General features: G+C 39.2%; 1 protein-coding gene across 1 annotated transcript in view; it reads right to left on the bottom strand.

The window, feature by feature from the left end:
- Positions 1-307: 307 nt before the first annotated feature.
- Positions 308-17,323, bottom strand: part of LOC104944513 (calsyntenin-2-like) — a 117,656-nt gene continuing 100,640 nt past the window's right edge. The window contains exons 3-10 of the mRNA XM_010770057.1: positions 14,813-15,008; positions 12,598-12,709; positions 11,798-11,894; positions 7,850-7,999; positions 5,070-5,255; positions 4,257-4,514; positions 1,467-1,595; positions 308-312 (exon numbers count right to left, since the gene is read on the bottom strand). Of these exons, the coding sequence (XP_010768359.1) occupies positions 308-312; positions 1,467-1,595; positions 4,257-4,514; positions 5,070-5,255; positions 7,850-7,999; positions 11,798-11,894; positions 12,598-12,709; positions 14,813-15,008 (1,133 nt within the window). The remainder of the gene's footprint in view (positions 313-1,466; positions 1,596-4,256; positions 4,515-5,069; positions 5,256-7,849; positions 8,000-11,797; positions 11,895-12,597; positions 12,710-14,812; positions 15,009-17,323) is intronic.

The raw sequence follows: 17,323 nt of genomic DNA, 5'->3' as shown, positions 1-17,323 counted from the left end.
TGCAGGGTCACACAGCCATGGGCACAAATAGACAGAAAGACCCAAATACAATACAAATCTCTTATAATCTGCTTAGTGCAGCAAAAACTCCTAATATCTTACTGTAATCATGAAACATTTTCTAACAATTTCAGTGTGCGTTAGGCATATGTTGATCCCAAGGCTGAATAATTAGATTAGATTTACATCTACGATCCATTATTAATAATAATAATAATAATAATACATTACATTTATAAAGCGCTTTTCCTGGTGCTCAAAGCGCTTACAATCAAGTAAAACAAAATAACGACAAAAGTAGAAAGTGCTAAGCTAGGAGGAATAAGGGCAAAGGGATATTATTAGTTATCCAGGGAGAGTTGTGTATTTGGGACATTTTGGTTTATCATGATTTCATTTTTCTATCTTTTTTTAAAGTAGTATTTTCTCCACAAAGCGTCCGCCTGGTGAAAAACATGACTAGACGACCTTCAGCCGGTTCTCATTAAAGCATCCACCGGACCAAGGTGTTATTGAGCAATACTTTCTGACTTTCTTTCAAGACAATTTCTGAAGGACTTAAACATTCACCACTTCATATTGGAACAATGAATATAAACCTTTATATTCAGATAACATACCTGCCTAATGTGCATATTCTTTTGTAGAATTCAGAGGTTATATACCAGTGTGTACATCTGCAGGATAGTTAAAGTAGGAAAAAGCACTGTGCAACAGAAAATACATTTTAATATGTATAATCTGTGAAGCTGAAGCAACTTCATATGTTGCAATAGATCGGTGCAGTGACGCTTCCTAAAACCCGGAAGTACTGTAAGCTGCGCATGGGTTCCTTCCGGTTCCCTCGACCAAAAAGCAATGCAATTTCTCCATAGGGTTTTGGAAAATAGCTCGAAATAAGGTCTGTGGTTGACAAATAGTTAAGAGACGGATCACGTTTTGTTCAGTCGGATAATCTCCACATGTCTACCCTACTTTTATAATGTTCTAATCATAAATCTATCGATTCGATTTATGATACGGTAAACTGCAAATTAGTTTAACAACTCTCCAGAAGCAAGACAGATAATAGAGATGCGCTGCTGGTTGAGCTATTACCTCTAACTAGACAGACTTTCCACTGTGGGCCTATTATTGTGTGTGTGTGTGTGTGTGTGTGTGTGTGTGTGTGTGTGTGTGTGTGTGTGTGTGTGTGTGTGTGTGTGTGTGTGTGTGCATAGGATAATAGTGTCTTCCACCTCTTATCTCATGCAGCGAGCAGAAGAAAGTGATTGAGGGCCTCCGGTAATTAGAATGGAGAGCCACTCCTTTCACTACGCAAATAATGATAGCCCTTCACCTGATGTAGAATATCACCCTGAATCTCTCACACACACACACACACACACACACACACACACACACACACACACACACACACACACACACACACACACACACACACACACACACACACACACACACACAGCTCACCTGCTCCAGTTTCCAGTGGAACTCGGCGGGTCTGAAAGTGTCGACCTGGGTGAAATCTCTTCTGAGCAGGAACACCAGGCGGCAGTTGTGGACGTACAGAGAGTAATGATGGCGGTTCATCTCTGCGAGGGCAAGATCACAAACATACATGGTCACACAGTTAAACATTATTCATACAATGTATGTATCAACAAGATTATGCATTCTATAAACTGATGTTATGATGTGATGTTGTGGATGTGAACCTGGTTCTCTTTTGAACACAATTCTTTCTCTACTTACTTTTCCTAAATGGAAATTAATTTTATAATCGTATAACTGCAGATAAAAACTATCAATTCCGCCATTCTGTGGTTGTATGCCTCCACCAGGTCAAGACACCATCGGTGTTCGAAATCATCACATATTATCGTATTAGACATACTGTACACATGTATCAAAAAGCCTTACGGTATGTGTTTGTGAGGTCACAGTGACCTTTACTTTTGATCCCAAAATTCTAATCAGTTCATCCTTTAGTCCAAGTGGATAGTTATGGCATGCTGAAATATCGTGCTCACAAGACTGGGACAGACGGAAAAAACCCAAAACGTGTCCAAGCAATAATGTGAAAATTAAATATTTTTGTTAAAGTGATAAAGTTAGGAGTGAACCTTCAAATAAAAAATGTTGTAAGCATGTGAAAGAAAAGTGGACCGTTGTCAATGTCTGAGGAAAGAAACTGCTCTGTAGTCTGGGGACACGATGTTTACATTTATTGTTTTACCATTTTACTTCATGTTGGGTTATAATTCAGTACAATCATTTATTGTCTATAGCACATTTAACCTTTTCTAAAGTATGTCAGTGTTAAAAACTGAATACAAATACCTTTTTGGGTGAAATAATATTATTTATATATATTATAAAGCTGGGAGAATGTCATATCACTTTGACCTTCTGGTAACAGTTAGTACTGACATCTTGCTGTCATATAATGCTTTAATAAGAGTTATTGTGTCCTTATCTCCCACCTTAAATTCCCTAGAGTTAGGCCATCCAAATGATGGGATAAAATAGATGGATGTTTTTCACACAGTATTGGTGATCTGGCGTTCACGCTGAGTCTTCTGGTACCGTTCACATCCTTAAGCCAAAAAGTTGCAAATGAAAAAAGGGTTTATAAGATTGTAGTGGCTCAACACGAACAGCTCTGCAGTTTTGCATTACAAGATCAGACTGCACATTTCGTAAGCTAATAAGCCATCTGTGAGACCATTGTGAGAGCGTGCAGTGTGCAGATGGCTTGCTTAATTACACAGTTAAGGCAACTCAGTTCAGTTAGGCAGCCGGGAAAAAGTTTTAAGTTTCAAAGAGCATTTGCTATTGTGAGGGGAAGTCTGGGTTTAATTCTATTGTTATTTTTCTTAACCTGTTAAGCCCCAAGCCTGTTTTTCAGGTCTCAGGCTCGAAAATGACATTTCCAGAACAAATGACCATAACTACACTTCTAAAAGGGTTAAATTAATAATCTTTTTTCTGAAAGTAATGATAAACCTGTGAGTTGGATGTAGAAAAGTCAGAATCAATATAGATGTTTTTTTATTTCAAAGAAAATGCAGATTGAACATAGTAAAAGACTGTAAATTATAGTGTCCGTCCAAAAAGTATTTTTTACTTATAGTGAAAACTACCCTTGGATGATGGGTTAGTATACTAAAAGCTTTAGGAATCCAAATTACAACATATAATAAGTACCCTGTATCAAGATTGATGCAAAACAAGTGATATTTGACCTTTTTAGAGAGATTTAGCAAAAAAAACCCACCTCTGGGGTTATTTGGGTGGATTTGACCTATCTCTGGCATCCCTTGGTCAATTTTGATGATTGACATCTCTTTTTAACCGTCAGAGCCAATGGAATCGGGGGATTGTTCCACATACACACACAGGCTACCAAATAACGGGTGAGAGTGACGCGTAGCCAAAACCGGAGCTGCGACACACTCTGGTGGCTACCATTAGCAGCTAATTTTTATTCTCCGATTTTTGCATAAAAATTGAATTATGGATTATCAATAATTTTTTCAAAGTGACAAGCACATTGGATTAACCTATGGATTAACCTTCAGCCGCGTTTATTCTCGTTTTAATGCCATTGAACACGGCTTTTGATCAGAATAACAGCTAAGGTGAGCATATCTCAGTGTTTTGCTACCTAAAGCTACGTCGTGTGTTGTCTGTATTTGCTTCCCCTGTGACGAGTTCTGATCTCTCAGTGATGATCCTTATATTTCTATAATCTGTGGAATCTCAGGATGTTAGCTAAACTTGTTTGTGCAGATCCAATAAGCATATCAATCGGTATAGCTAGAGTTCTGTGCTAATGGCGTTAAGATTTTTTTGCTCAGGGCTAATTCAGAGGCTCAGCGTTAGCCTTGTGTTTTTTTTTTGCTAAATAAAAAAAAAATCATCAGTTAGCTGAGTTTCTTCCCGTTACATGGATATGAAACATTCATAGTTTATTAAATCTTAAGAAGCCCTCAGACACTGTTGCTTGCAGATGTTGTGGTTTCGGACCCGCCGAAGGGTCCGTGGGGCTTAAGAGGACAATGTTTTTTATCATGTTTTGTTTAAAGTGTTATTCTAAAACTGAGTAAATTATATATAAAATATTCCAGTATCTTAGACCTAATTAGTTTAAAGTCTTTCCAATTGAAGCAGAAGTGCTTCTCAAATATAGGACAATTAAACTATGGAGATGGGTTTTTTAACAATGAGTACGTCGGAAATGTATTTCTTACCAGTCTTGTCGGAGTTACACAGCAGGGTTTCCTTCTCCGCTCTGAGGCCCGGACTGGGTCCGTGCTTCATCCATGTTGCTATGGTGAACTGGTCTGTGAGGTTTTGGGGCACCACGTGGTCCGGGACATTAGCAGCCTGACGTCCCTCGAACCTGTAGATGAGATCGCTGTCACGGCCGCTGTCAGTCAGCAGAGACGCTGTCCAGTTTGTGGCAGGGCTGGAGGCAGGAAGTAGGTCGGTGCTGCCTGACGCTGCTCCTGGAACAGCCAATCACAAGGTACAACACTGTCATGGCGGCTACTGGAGCAACAACCTGGAGAAAAACTTCCTCTGCAAAACTATGGTTACTCCAATACTATCTACATAAAACTTAGATTTGTTAACCTAGCCCATAAACTAAGATTGATGTGCCATGTACTGTTTATGCAATGATCATTGTTTACAACATGGTATGTTAATTCCACCTTTGTGACCTGATAATTGCCACATTTCAAACAGATGCTTTTAATTGTTTTTTAGAGAAGTTGAAATAATGATGAGGTGTAGGAAACTGTTTTTTCAAACACAAATGAGTTCTAATTTCTCAAAAGGAATATTTCAAATTAGACTCCAGAAGTAGATATGGCAATGAAAATATGCAAATGAATACAGTGCAGAGGCTAAGATGTCAAGAGGTAATATCTTCTACAAATTGATTATTTTCATTATTATAATAACCTCTTGCTCCCTCATAACACTCAACTCTCAAATTGCATCACACTATTTAAACAAGGAATTTAATTAAACCTTTTTTCTTTTTTCTCTTTACTTACCACACAGTTTCTGCAGAGACTTCTCAGAGTATGTTTCCCGATCGCAGCCCTTCCCGATGTGATTGGTCTGGAGCTCTACCATCGCTTTTACTCCAGACAGGAGACCTCCGCACGTTTCTAAGTGCATCTTGGGAAACAGCTGCCTGCTTCCAGTCCCTGGCTCGTAGTCCACGCGCTTGTTCCAACCTTTAAGGGCCAACATTAGTGTTGTAGTTATTAGTTTAGTGATGTCAGTGGTGTCATTTGTTGCTATGACAGATATAATGACCAGGTAACACATTTGACTATTTGGCATTTAATTATAATTGTGTATGCGTTTAATTCTTAATAATTGCCTTCATTATTTGTGTCTTTATTTCTTGGCTGCATTAAAAATATTCTATTATTATTGCAATGCATATTAGATTTGTATACATAGGAACTTTGTGAATTAGTTTCTTTGAATATGCTATAAAAAAAACATATACTATTATTATGTGATTTATAGGTCTATGGCAAATGTACACACTTTGTTTCCTTACTGCACTAGCTTCTTTACGATATGACAGGCTACAAACATCTATATTAATTTATTTGTGTCATGAAACACTGTCCACTGTAGGAACCACATACGTCTTGTAGCTAAAATTGTTGTCTGTTCTTTTCTGGTCTGACTTTCTGTTTTACTCTAGGAGGTTTCAGAATGAGCATGTGGGTCTTGAAAGAAGGTCAGGCTACCACACAGGCTTGGAATATTCTCAGTAAATATTTGCCCTGTGCCGAATCAAAAGAAGACTGGAAGGGCCGGTAACACGACAGAAAGAAGGTGCAGACCTGCTTGTAACTGTTAGTCGTGTTGCTCCTGTGCTTAAGTATTGTACAATTCATTACCCAAGTGTTAAATCTATCCCAGATGTATGGAAATCCTTGATTCTCAGTGTTGAAAGGGATTCACTAGCATAAAGCACAGGAAAGTGTTTGTGCATGTCTGTGTTTATCTGAACACCTGGCAACTCTTTCCATGGATATATATATGATATCAAGTCTCCTGAGACAAAAAGTGAAATGATCAGGTAAGCGTGGAAGATTGAGAGCTGAGGAGGAGAAAACCATAATTAGCCTCTATTTATGCCGGGGAGCGACTGACCTTTTGCACACGCACAATAAATAAGGTTGTGTCCAAAAAGACTTGATATTTGAATGCATAATTGGATTATGTTTTATTCATTCATTTACGCTACCATGGGTTAATGGTTTTACGACAGGATTATGCAGTAAAGCCAATTTTCAGAGCCAAAATGCCAAAGAATCATGCAACATTGATAAGGGTGTTAGAGGGGTATGATAGCAAGGGCTCCTTTGTGATTCAAATGCTAAAAGAAGATTGCCCTGTTGTGCCAGCTGGATCTCAGAAAATATGTTTTCCCATTAAGCAAGATCTTGGAGAAACAGCTGGTACTTCCTCTTTTTCTAAAATATGTTCTGGTTTAGGCTTAGTTTCCCCAAATCAGTGGCCCCTCAGAGCTTTGCAGTGCATGCAGATTACATTTACATGAAGTTGAATGCCATTTCAGACAACTTTCTCAACACTATACTGACTCACTCTGCACCTCCACCCCTCGGATGTGCACTGACATTTCCCTCAATGTGTGTGTGTCCCTAAAGCCTAAACAACTGGCATTCACGTCCTTTTCAGTAAGAGCTCTCCTTGCACTAAAGGATCTTGTCTGTGACATTAGGTCTGCTTTAACTACATGATTATATTGGCACACAGAGAAATATGAGGCATGTGAGTAGGCGTAGAGAGTATGCAAGTTGCTTTAGGAAAGCTGGAAAATGTCTATTCAATCAATGTGAACAAGTATCTCATGGTAATGGGAAACACAGTATTTTGACCTTATACTGTATGTCGTTGCCGCAACAGTCTGATAAACTGTAAAACACAAAGTGGATGCAACAGCTTAAGTGAATGACATGTGAGACTGATATTCTACGTATTTTATACATCAAGTTAATTAATAAGGTCAAATCAATCAAAATATGTTGGCTATTATTATCGTATACAAGTGTATCTCACTAATGCCACACCACGGTATTTCTTTTTTTTTGTAGCAATACATACCACATTTAATTAAAGTGTCACAGCTACTTTGGAATTCCTGCATGTTAGATTACATTTTGTAAAACAAGGGAAACCTAATAAATAAGAGATTCTATATCATCCTGGGTCAGGGAGCTTTATAATAATATAATGAGAATGAATGAAACTGTAAAGATAATAAAACCACAGACGGGGGTTTTAATAACCAACTGGGATCACTTAGAATACTTTTAAAATAACAATCAACTCATTCCTTCTTTATAAGTTTATTTCTCTCTTTCCTCCCCCGAATTGTCTCCTTCTTCCTCCCTTTCTGTTTCTTATCTTTCCCTGTCTTCCTGAGATGCTCTCAGTGCTGACAGGTGAAGCAGCGGGGGAGACGGGGAGACTCGAATGCCGAGCTTCTCGCATGTTAAAGGGTGAAGAAAAAAACACTCCACGTCAACTTTCCCTCTGGAGGGTTTTGTCAGGTCTTCTGATTTTTCTCGAGAGACGTTCGATCTCAAATGAGACAGAGAAAGGCTACACTAAAAAGATATGCACCTTCTGCTTACATTTTGTTGCTATCATTTAAGAATATTTAACAAAAAATGAGGGTCCATTTTCTACCAGCAAACTGTCAAGTACATCTCTATCAATTGTTACAAGGTTAATAAAGGCATTTGAAAAATGTTTCAGGGACTGTTTCTTTATCTCTGACCTTGCCATCCAGGTTTGCAGACAGGCTTCACATCAATATGCACAGCCACATCCTCCTTTGCTCTCTTCTGACCGCAGTCAAAGGCCGTCACCATGATCTTGTAGCTCTTCTGCTTGTCATAGCTCAGCCGCTCTGTGTTTCTGATGTTACCTGAAGGACACCAAAACAAAGAATTATCATGATTATTTTTTGACAGAGGAACAGAAACTCTTATTTGAAAATATTAAGGCAAGAAACATTTGAAAAAAGGATCCTTGAAGGCCAAAACAGCACTTTATATTTATTGAAGCCTTTTACCGACACCGCAAGGTCCACTAACCTTGTATTGTGTTAGGATATATAAGCCTTTTGTAACAGTCAATGTAAATTCCCAATTATGGGTTTATCATCACCTGTCACCACGGTAACAGTGTGAGATGTAGGAGATGCTACAGACCAACGTGAATCGAGTACGGCTGTTAGACGAGGTTATAACTGAAGTTATTTTAGTCACAGAAAGCAACCTGCAGCTGGCTAACTTTACCTAGTGTTTAATCATACAGGCTCTTACTTTAATGTATTAATTAATACAACTTAACATGATCAAGTGCATTTTTGGATACTGTTGGCAATTGACATGATGATTGTTTATTGTTTTTATTTTGAACTAGATGTTACATTTTTTATTTTGGCCTTGTTTACATACTGAAAACGTATTTTCCAGAACATAAATATATTATTGACCGATTTGTTTAAAACTATTATGGTTGGGTAATATTTTGCGTATCTATAATCGAAATTAAATTAAAGGAAATTGCAGGCTGTTTTTCATGTTGTGTTTAAATGACTAAGGTCTGGGTTTTAAAGTTTTTACTGTTTTGGAAAATTGCAGTTTGGAAAACAACCCACCATAGTATTTCCCTAAAATATTGGGGCATATTTTATTCTTATGCGCACAAAGATGTTTTATCAATTGTACTCAAAACTGCTTTTGTCATATATTTTTTAGAACAAATATTTCAAAAGTGATAATTAATTTGAGAAACAACAAACACATCGAATGAATATGATGAATTGATAAAGTTTTGATATTATTAAATCTGTGACAATCAGTATCCTTTTGAATTAAAAAAGTTTGATCCCAGAACAGCAAACAATAAATATAACCTGACCAAAATAATATTCAACTGATGATTTTTTATATTTGTGAAAGATTCAGATGTTCCTCAAGGTAAACAGCAGGCTTACAAATGATGGCATAATCTTATTTTCAAAGATGTTTCACATCATTCATTGCCATCACAGTCCGTCTCTGGCTCTATGAGGAAAACTGAAGCTATCTTTGTTGTTTGCATCTGGAGGCTTTGCTGTATGAAAAGCTGTCACTCTGATTGCTGTCGTGGAGGAGAGGAGAGCAGAAGAGCTGGAAAGAGAAAATAGATTGAGAGGCCAGAGGAGAGGAGGTGCAGAGAGTACAGCAGGAATCAGTGCAGGGTACAGCAGTACAGAAAGGAGAAGACATTTGAAGTGAAGAAAGGTGAGGAGGCCACAGTTCCCACCATCACCTCCCACAGTGACCATTTGGTCCACAGCTGGGCTGAACAACAGTAACAGTTAAGGTAGTGGATATCCACCACATTACATTTTTTAACAAATAAGTCGAATTTTCTAAAGACAGTTTTATATCCTTAGGTAATTAACAGGCAACATAATCCACTCTGTTGAGCTATAGTGCACATTATGTTTTATATGTTTCTTATTCTCCTGATAGTTGAAGAGACAACCATTTTTCACAAGTTGTTTCACTTAGCTTGTAAAAAATGTTGCAAAATGACCAATTTGGGTCTGGAGGGGGGATTTCTAAAGATTGTGAAATAAAGCTGATGAATTTTCACCTACATTTCCTGATCTACTTAACTTTTAGCCACATTTTATATTACGTTTAGAGGGAAACCGATATTCCTCAGATTTTCTTTGGTTTTTGACATTAGATCACAGCACACTTGAACCCTGGTTTTCTTCAGTTTTTATGTTTTTCTAAACACTTTACAGAAATTATTTGTAATTCATCCATTTTTATTTCACTGCTTTGAGTTCAATTGACTTGAATCAGTGACTCATACTGCAGTACAGCCTATTATTTACTTTTATATTTTACCATTAACTTCCATTAAAGCACAACATTCCCTTGTCCAATAAGGTAATGCCCTCTGCCTTCCTATTTCTAATTCCAATTCCAATTCTAAAGTTGTTCTTTTTATCCACAGTTTGCTACAATAGGTATCTGCAGGGGTGCACATAAGTGGTACGCAGGTACGCATGCGCAGCAACAATCTGAAATGCGTACCGTCACTTGTGTCACAAAGCGCATTTGCGTACCGATGTATATGTGAAGCTTTTCCATAAGGCGGTTAGATCACCGGACGACGGAGTCGGTCTCCGTGTGCAAAGACAGGGCTGCTGTTAACGTCGGCCTGTACAGCAGCACTGCGCTAAAACAGCTGATCACAACGTTCACACGCTCTGTGGTCACGAAGCTCTGCACTCTACTACTACTACCCCCCCCCCGTTGACATTCGCGATACAGAGGGCTTCATCATACTCCACTAGCACCCCCACCCGCTGATATTCGCGATACAGAGGGCTTCATGGGAACTTTGAGGGGAGCCGGAAGTTGGAGTACCAAACACTGACTCCAGGTACTCATCTGAGTACCTCACTGAGAAAGTTGTGTGCACCCCTGGGTATCTGCACATTCACTAGTTTCGGCTTTGGTCAAACAAATCTATCGTTAGAGGAGACTTCTTGACACATTCATGAGAGGTTCAGACGACTGAGATTATAGAGAGAAAACCAGGAAATACATTTTTGCTTTTATCAAGACATAGCCCATGCTGTGTGTGTTTGTGTGAGGGAGGAGAAGCAACGCTATTAGTGTATTTGAAATGTACAGCATGTCCAAGTAAGGTCCAAATGTGTTTTAACCCAAATTTAAAGTAAATGATCCCTAAAGTAACAGCCTTCACCCTATTTTGTTTCAGTTGAGAAAGCAGCACCACAGGGCCCATTTGGTAGCTGCTGAGTACTTTGAGGATTTCTCACCCATGTTGGCTTAAAAGCAGTAGTTAAAAAGTTCCTTCTTAAGGATGACCTGCTGTACAACTCTGTGTGCGTGATACACAAATAATGGCTCTCCAATTTAATAAAAACTCCCAAACAAAAAAGCCTCCAGGCAGACAAAGTGAATCTCACTGAGCTTTCCCTCTCCTTTAGACCCCATTTACACGGGAGCGCAAACGCAAACGGACCGAATTCGCTATCAAAAAAGTATTCCGTTCACACGCATTCGGCTCATTTAACGTGTCCGTTCACACGAGACCACTGGAAACGCTGTAGTACATATGAAGGGCCTGTAAGTGGCGCTGTACTTCTGCCACAAAATACACCAAAAGCAGTGAAGAAGACCCCCAAGCATGGTTGCCCTTCTGTTTCTGCCCAGCGGTAGATTTAGCAACATGTAGTTCATGTAATTCTCCATGTCCACTTGTTGATGATGGTTGTGGTAGAGGAGCTGTAGATTTTGCAGTGACATCTGTAGCATGGTCTGTAGCAGTAGCACTAGCAGTGACCATGCTACAGCAGTGAGCAGCAGAGGTGGGGCTATGGCTTCATCGTTATCAGGAAATGATCGTATAGGGCGTACACACTGAGCCGTTTGGCCCCCCAGAGCGTTCCGTTTGCAGATCTATCCACGTTATCGTTTGCGGAGTCCGTTTCCGCGGTTCCGTTATGGCCTCGTGTGAACGAACGGGCTATACGCCAGAGAAAAGTAGCAGACACAACCCGTTTCGTTCTCGTGTAAACACCGCCTTAGACACATACTTCACACCTAATCACATCAACATTTATGACGACAGTCCAGTCTCTCATTCTACCATGCCAGATTTAAACTCACTCACACACACTTACCATTGCGGTCGATAGCAAATGGCGTCCCTGCAGTGACAATCTCATAGATGCAGATCTGGCTGTACTGTGGTGAACAGTCTTGGTCCCAAGCTTCCACCTGCAACATAAAAATAAATACTTTCTTCCCTGTCCTTAATCAACACCAAGAAGACTGTGAACCATCACAACATCCTACGTTTTTGAACAAATCATTTTTTGTGGCATCGGGAGAGGCCACCAAGAGGTCCCATTATGCTTTTGTTGGTTTTCCCTTTACCTATAGTGTGTTCTTTTTTTTTTTTTGTGCATGTAAATGTTCTGCAAAGGCTAAAATCCCAAAGTTCAATCCAGGGGGAGTTTCCCTCTCACACCACATCCTCCCCCCCTGCCTGAAATGCCTCGATTGTTACTTCTGTGACATCATGACATCACCATGTCACAGTCGCTCTTATATTGGCTAGCGCTCCAACACATTGTACGGGATAGGTTAAGGGGCGGGGACATCTTTAAGCGGTTGACCAATCACGTCAGAGCCGGCCAGCTAACCAATCAGAGCAGACTGGGCTATGGTTTCAGACAGAGGGTGAAAAGAGGTGTGGCAGCACAGGCAGTATGAGAAACATAAAGACATTTTTTAACATTAAAGCATGGAAACAGTAGAGGCACAAAATACAAATATGAAACCTGAAAATGAGCATAAAATGTCCTCTTTAACCTTCTGAACCTACACAATTATTTGCCAGGTGGATCCTCAAAATAAAACAATGAATCAAAAAACAAAAACAAAGTAATGATACCTTTAAAATATGATATCTAAATACCTGCAAAATGCTGTCGTAGATTTTGCCCTCTGTAACAGATGCCTTGTAAAGTGGCTCCCGAAACACAGGGCTGAACTCATTGACGTCATCGACCTGGATGTGAACCACCGCCCTGAGAGGAGAGGAGGGAAGGGTGTGAAGAAAGTGCAGAGGAAATGATTGATGGATTAAAGGAAAAAGAAGGATGCAGGGAAAGAAGAGATGGATGGAGGGAGGGAGAGAGGAGACAAGGACAAATCTCTCTAAGTCATTAGAGTTGAAGACAATTAATAAGGACCTAAAGGTACTGTTTATCTTGAGAACAGTGGTTAGTTGAAGGCGGAGCAATGTGAGAGGACAACAGTTCCTAAGCTTGTAGGGAAAATAGATTTATTCCTGAAAATCCGGATTTGGAAGAGTTACCTCTTGATTATCGGTATTTCTTTGTGAAAAGGTTTCAAATTATCATCATGACAATCAAACTTTTATTTAACAGGCATGTTAACGGAACAAAAGTCGGGTTGTTATTGAAGGTTCCTTCTAACTTTTTCCTTCACTATCTTTTTAAGAAGCACATAAAAACACACTCATTTGCAGGTTGTAAACTTTAAACTCTAATAACAATTGTGCACTAAAGATTATAAAATGAGGCAATAATTTAGATCATATCATGAAATTCTCCTCCCCGGTGACCTTCTCTGACAACAACTCACAGTGTATCTGGAGAATCACATCTGGCTAATTAATGACATTAGCTTAATGAGGCCTATTTAGAATGTCATGCCGCGATAATGTCACATTCACACACACTCACACACACACACACGTTCGCTGTGTGTCATCCATCATCCACTGGTGAAATTCATCACAGATTCCTGAGCAGATAGCTCTTCCCTCTCTCCCCTTCCTCCTAGTAGTAAGTATGGAGAAGCTTATTTTCCAGCTCTTTGTGTCTGACTGAAAGTCCACAGGGTTGGATTTTCTGCTGTCTATTCCATTCTACCTGTCCGTCAATCACAAGGAACTGCCACACACACATAATATATATGGGCCATTCGGGGGACATACCCTGAGAGCAGAGCTGTATGTTTTAGCATGTCACTGCTGCCGTGCTCAAAAATCTTGAAAATATATACCAGAAAAGAAAGAAGAGAATGTAGAAAAAGACATATCCATTGAAAGGTGTTTTTCTTCATTACCTTTAGCTGTGAATGCACAATATATACATTTAAGGGAAGGCTATGGAATGTATTTTCTCTATTTCAAGACACCAAGACAAGTCTGAAGTGCTACAGCAGGACGAGTTTAAAACAAAAAACAAAAAGAGATTCTGGAAAGAAAATAATGCACACTCCAACTCAGACCCATCATGTACAGGACTATAAAACCACAGGTGGGCGGTTCACTTCTGGCCTCTGCAGTTGTGTCAAAAAGTTCAGATCCATTTGAGTCATGCAAAAATCTTGAGCGAGAATCACATTACATATTTGTAAGTTTGATTTCAGTCACTAAAATAGTCATTTGTGTTAATTGGGTAGGAAATATAATCAGTATAATGTAGTTAAATACACAAGTGTGTTTTGTAATTTTTATGTAAGCTTTCAATAAACAATGACAGAGAAATGTTTTATGTATCATTCATTTTTAGGGTATGTCGTAGTGATGTTATAAATGTTCTTGCTGTTTGTGATGGTGAGACTTAACATATTAAAGTTTTCTCTGTTTTTCATGTTCAAGACTTTTTTGAGGCATATGACTCATTTGTGCAGCTGCCTTTGTTACTTTGAAGTTCATATTTGTTTGTCAGTCATGTGTCTTTGTCCGCCCACTTTAAATCAATTTACATTGACAGCCAAACAAGTAAATCATGGGAAGATAACCAATAATAAGCAGTATGACAGATTTGATACAGCGTCTAACAATTACCATTTTCATAGCTGAGTTATACAGCAGCATTAAAAAAGCTTCAGAGATGTAAACATGTCAGATAGTCGGGGGTTGCTGGAGTCACAAATGATGTTAAGTGAGTTGTTTAACTCTTATAAAAGATTGAAATATGTCACAATTGTAAACCCACTAATAAATTGTCAGAATTTTCTGTCAGAGTTATCTTTTCAAGGGAAGATCCCAAGTCTGGGCAGAAAAACACGCAAGAAACATGTTGGACTAAAAAGTGCCTTAATGACGACTGAAGCAAATACCCCCTCATCACATGGACAGATATTCATCGACTCACTTGTGGGATTTCTTCCAGTCGGCTCCGCTGGGCCCCGCCCCGCAGTCGTAGGCCTGGATGATGAAGGTGTACTCTTTCTGGCTCTCACAGTCCACCGGGCTGCTGGCCCTTAGGACTCCCTCTCCTGATGTGCGATTCAACACCACAGCCTCGAAGGGAGCATCCTGACCATAAATCTTAAAGGAGCAAATCTCCCCTAAAAAGACAAGGAAATATCCACATGAAATGGTGTGTTCTTTTACAGTACATGTACACAATAAAAGAAACCAACAGCTATTGCAGTATTTAAGACAGTATCTCCATGAATTCAACATTTCTGAAGGATTCATTTATGTATTTTGGCAGAGGATAGTAGTTTGTGTATCAGTTGAACATATGAAATATCCCTTGTCTTTATCCGAGAGAAAACAAACCATGAATCCAACAGAGGCTGAAATGTAACTCAGCATGAGGCATATGAATGACAGACGTTGAAGATGATAAATATAGAGGCATTAGGCACGACAACTATCAAGCTAAAGTGCACTAAGAACAGTAACCATAGGAAAAACTATACACTGCCAAGCTCTAACATTGACATAATATAACAATAGCTTGTTACGGGTGTAAATAAAAATATATAAAGATAAGGAGAGTATGGATAAGAGAAAGAAAACAGATGTAAAGGAGCCACTGTTGTACATCATAGCTGTGGTGATAAGATATAGGAGATTGTGTGTGTTTCTGATTATTGCTGATAGAATACATGTTTAAACAAAATGTTACTGTCCAAACCCTTGTATTTGTATGGATTTGGATTGACTGCCATTGTTTCTGTTGCTCTGAAAGGGAATCCAACATTATCTTTCACGACTGTTGTAGTAAAACTATTTTATAGTGACAAAAGTAGATATATATGTAGTTATCTTTATAGCAATTATTCAGTGTAGGCAGCCCTTTATGGGCAATCATAAGAAAAGAAAAGAATAGAAGCATCTCCAATTGCTGGACTCTCGCAGATTTTTCATTCATCACATTGCTGGTAAAAGTAATTTTTTTATTTTGCTTTGTTTGTTCCACCCTTTATCGTACCCTGTAATTTTTTCAAACACAGCAGTAGCTACAAGATAATTGAGGCTGAATCAAATAGTGAAGTAAACAATACACACTTTTTCTTGACAGCACAGCTATCACTCCACATTTCAGTCCGAGTGTTATTTCTGGACACAGTGATATTTGTCAGCATGAGTTGCTAATCAAAAAACACATATAACGCTCCTGAGGAGAAAGATAATTTCTCATGTATGTCAAACTGAGCCAGCTCAACAACAGAAGACATTTGTTGTGTCTCAGCATTGTGTTTTTCTTACGTGTGTGTGTTTCTGTGTGTAGATTTTTGTGTTAGTTTTGAATCATCCGTGGGGTTTATCCCCTGCACAAGTGTTTGTTTCAGGGATTTGGGGAATCTCCTTGCACAGGGAACAAAAGGCTGCAGCGCTCTGACCCTGTGCTGGCTGATATCTCTGCGCACAAAGTGGGACACAGCGGGAACAAAAAGCTTCCGAGCTCTGGGAATTTAGCTTGCATGCTCAAACCCAGACCAAAACAAAGACAAAGTTCCCTCTCGCCATTGGATTCTTTCCGTCTATCCCCCCTCATCTTCATATCCCACTGCCATGCACACGCTTCTATTTTCCCTCTCTCTTCCTTTAAACCTGATTCAACTCAACATAATTGAAATAATGATGCCTCCAAGCCCAGTGGGCTCCAATGTTTGATCCCCAACCAATGTTAATGATGCCAGGCACTTATATGTTCCCCCTTTACGGTGTTGAAGATGAAAAGGTACCTAATGTGTGATGTGTACTGTATGGAAAAGCAATAATAAACCTTGAAGGTGGTATGGAAAAAAAGGCGATAAGCATGGCCTTGATCCTGTCTGCAAATACAAACCAACAGAGAAAATATTGTCCAAGATGGGAACCAAGAGAGATAAATGTACAGTGATTATAACATACTGCTGCAGCCCTTATACATAACCCTCGTCTTGGTGGTTAGGGAGGGAAAGGTTCATACATGTAATCCATTTTCAGCTCCATGCAAATGTATTTTACGCTGGATTACATTTTACAAGAGAACATAAGAGTCATGGGGTAGAAGAAAGATGGAGAGCACAAGTAAAGGAGGGAGAGATGAGGTGGAATGTGATGTGCCAATGTATATGTAAATAGTAATGACACCGATTTCAGACGGATTCCTACTGTGTCAGCAAATGACACACACACACACACACACAGACACACACACACACACACNAGGAGGGAGAGATGAGGTGGAATGTGATGTGCCAATGTATATGTAAATAGTAATGACACCGATTTCAGACGGATTCCTACTGTGTCAGCAAATGTGACACACACACACACACACACACACACACACACACACACACACAAACTTATTTTGCTCCCCGGCAGCCCCAACCAGAGGGAATGCTATAATTTGTGGTTTATGGACAGAGAGAGTGAAGCC

This window comes from Notothenia coriiceps, unplaced genomic scaffold (genome assembly GCF_000735185.1).
Source record: "Notothenia coriiceps isolate Sejong01 unplaced genomic scaffold, NC01 NC01_scaffold00008282, whole genome shotgun sequence".
In the NCBI taxonomy this organism is placed as follows: domain Eukaryota; kingdom Metazoa; phylum Chordata; class Actinopteri; order Perciformes; family Nototheniidae; genus Notothenia; species Notothenia coriiceps.
The sequence above is the reverse complement of the archived record's forward strand: the minus strand, read 5'-3'. Positions and strand labels throughout refer to the sequence as shown.